The sequence below is a fragment of the Eurypyga helias genome, unplaced genomic scaffold (genome assembly GCF_000690775.1).
Source record: "Eurypyga helias isolate BGI_N326 unplaced genomic scaffold, ASM69077v1 scaffold14335, whole genome shotgun sequence".
NCBI lineage: Eukaryota > Metazoa > Chordata > Aves > Eurypygiformes > Eurypygidae > Eurypyga > Eurypyga helias.
The window spans coordinates 16050-18853 of record NW_010251082.1 but is presented as its reverse complement, the minus strand read 5'-3'; the positions used below and the strand labels follow the sequence as shown (position 1 = coordinate 18853).

Below are 2804 nucleotides of genomic sequence, written 5' to 3'. Positions count from 1 at the left end.
CAGGATACGGTTGGCTTTCTGGGCTGCCAGCGCACACTGCCGGCTCATGTCCAGCTTTTTCCACTAAGTGATGTAGAAAGCTTTTCAGCTATGAAGTCAGGCACTGAGCCTTTCATCAGCTAAAGACTAAGTGAAAAACTGTACCCAAAAAACTTCTTGTTGATATTGTAAATCTAAGCTTTAAGCATGTTTTCTTACGGTTAGGTTCTTTCTTATGGTTAGGTTCTACTCTGTGACAAATATTAACCAGTAAAAAGAAAACACCCTTTCTCCTGACTGAAAAAGGCAATTTTGTATGTTTTCTTGGTCTTCCACCTGTTTATTTCCTTGAAATACATGAAAATAGGATCCTTCACAGTATATATGCCCTGTGACTTTTGTGCCCTGCTTTTTGCCAGTCTTTTCCTGGACCGTGAGAATAATCTCTCTCCTGCTGACGGCTGTTGTGCCAGGTACATTACCTGTTCTCAGCTAATAATTGTAGCATTCAACAAAGTCACATCTATTCTTCATGTATGGTTATCTCCCAGAAAGGAAAACACAATGCTATTCTTCTGAATATCTCCAAGGAATAAAATTCTAGAACCTCCCTGCGCAGCCTGTGTCAGTGCTTGGTCACCCTCACAATGAATCATAGAATCACAGAATGGTTTGGGTTGGAAGGGACCTTAAAGATCATCTAGTTCCAACCCCCCTGCCATGGGCAGGGACACCTTCCACTAGACCAGGTTGCTCAAAGCCTCATCCAGCCTGGCCTTGAACACTTCCAGGGATGGGGCATCCACAGCTTCTCTGGGCAACCTGTTCCAGGGCCTCACCACCCTCTCTGTGAAGAATTTCTTCCTGATATCTAATCTAAACCTCCCTGATTTCAATTTATACCCATTACCCCTTGTCCTATCACTACAGGCCCTTGTAAAAAGTCCTCTCCCAGTACCCTTGTAGGCCCCCTTCAGACACTGGAAAGCTGCAATGAGGTCTCCTCGGAGCCTCCTCTTCTCCAGGCTGAACAAGCCCAGTTCTCGCAGCCTTTCGTCATAGGAGAGGTACTCCAGCCCTCTGATCAATATGATGAAAATATGTTACCTAATGTTCAGAAGGAACCTCCTGTGTTTGGATTTGTGCCTGCTGTCTCTTGTTATGTCACTGGGCACTACTGAAGAGTCTGGCTTCTTCTATTTTGCCACCTCCCTTGAGGCATTTATATACATTGATGAGATCCCACCTGAGTCTTCTCCAGGCTAAACAGTCACAGCTCTCTCAGCCTTTCCTCATTTATGAGGTGTACCAGTCCCTTAATCATCTTTGTGGCCCTCTATTGGACTCTGTCCAGTATGTCCATGTCTCTCCTCTATGGAGGAGCCCAGAGGCAGACACAGCACTCCAGATGCTGAGTAGAGGGGAAGAATCACCTCCCTCGATCTGCTGGCAATACTTTGTCTAATTCAGCCCAGAATACCATTTGCCTTCTTTGCTGCCAGGGCACATTGTTGGCTCATGTTCAGCTTAATGTCCACCCCACGTCCTTTTCTGCCAAGCTGCTTTCCAGCTGGGTCACCCCCCGCACATATTGGTGCATGGGGTTGTTTCTCCCCAGGAGCAGGACTTTGCACTTCCCCTTGTTGAAATTTGTGAAGTCAGCTCATTTCTCTGTGGCTTGGTAAACCCAACTGTAATGGGGGTATCCAAACCGCCCAAGTGACAGCAGCAACACAATCACCATGCCATCACCAGACAGGGTGCCTTTTTCTGTTCTTTACTATATATGGTTGTTTCGTTTTTTAACCTGCTCAATATTTGGTCCAAGCATTCATTGCATGTAATGAATCAGAGAAGTGGGATCAAGAATTGAGGAACTCAAATATTTTAAGCCTGAAGGAGGCCACAACTCCTTTTCCTTAGTATCATGGGTAGGGAACACAGAAGGCAACCAGTTTCCACCCCGTGTTCTCAGTACCTAAATCGCATTTATTGGAACATGCAGGTATTTCTACAAGCTTTAGAAACACTTAATTTGTACAGTTTAGAGCCATATGACACAGCCTAGTTTCCCTGAGGAGCTTTGTTCTTAGACTACTGTTCTCAGAGAGTAGCACTGTAATAGTAAGAAAGGGCCACTTACTCAGTATGGTGTGTATCAATGGCTTGAAAAAGTTCATGCAGTTCTTCTCCACTCAGAACACCATCAGCAAAGTAAGCTTTGAATTCATCAAAGGACAGTTTCCCATCATCTGAAACAATGAAGAAATGGAAAGTGCCTTGGTTTGACTTATGGTTTTGCTTGTTTACTTCATGCAATGGATGAGGAAACTATTAAAAACCTCTATTTCATCAGATTAATAGGTAGAAACTTTACATATCTGATCAAGACATATAAAGAACATGCTGCTAAATCAATCAGCTCTTTGCTAAATGCATCTGCTGTTGTATCAGAGTTCTCAGTTTGCCTGGTAACTCTGTTCTTCTTCTTCCTTCTTATCTTTCAAGCAAAGATAGCTTGGGTTTGGTAAGTCTTTACTGACAAACACACCAATACAGTCCTGTCTTTGCCCTGATCCCATTCGCTGTGGCTTCTCCCCATCCTGCCCCACGCTTCCTCTACTCGTTCCCTGCCCATGTCCTCACCTCTGCATGGAAGATCAGTGACCTACTGAGGCTGAGAGGCACAGAGAAAAGCCAGGGAAATCCAAAAGCAAACATGTTAGTTCAGTGAAGATTTCTTCATCCATCTAGAGTTATTTGCCTTTCCTTCTCTTCCTCTTTCTTTCCTCTGCTCCCTGCCTCCCACATGGGAGACTGAGACC

General features: G+C 44.5%; 1 protein-coding gene across 1 annotated transcript in view; it reads right to left on the bottom strand.

The window, feature by feature from the left end:
- NECAB1 (N-terminal EF-hand calcium binding protein 1) overlaps positions 1-2231 on the bottom strand; it is a gene marked incomplete at both ends in the record, with an annotated part of 32783 nt that extends 30552 nt beyond the window's left edge. Inside the window, one exon of the mRNA XM_010151900.1 lies at positions 2123-2231. Within this exon, the coding sequence (XP_010150202.1) occupies positions 2123-2231 (109 nt within the window). The remainder of the gene's footprint in view (positions 1-2122) is intronic.
- Positions 2232-2804: the final 573 nt, after the last annotated feature.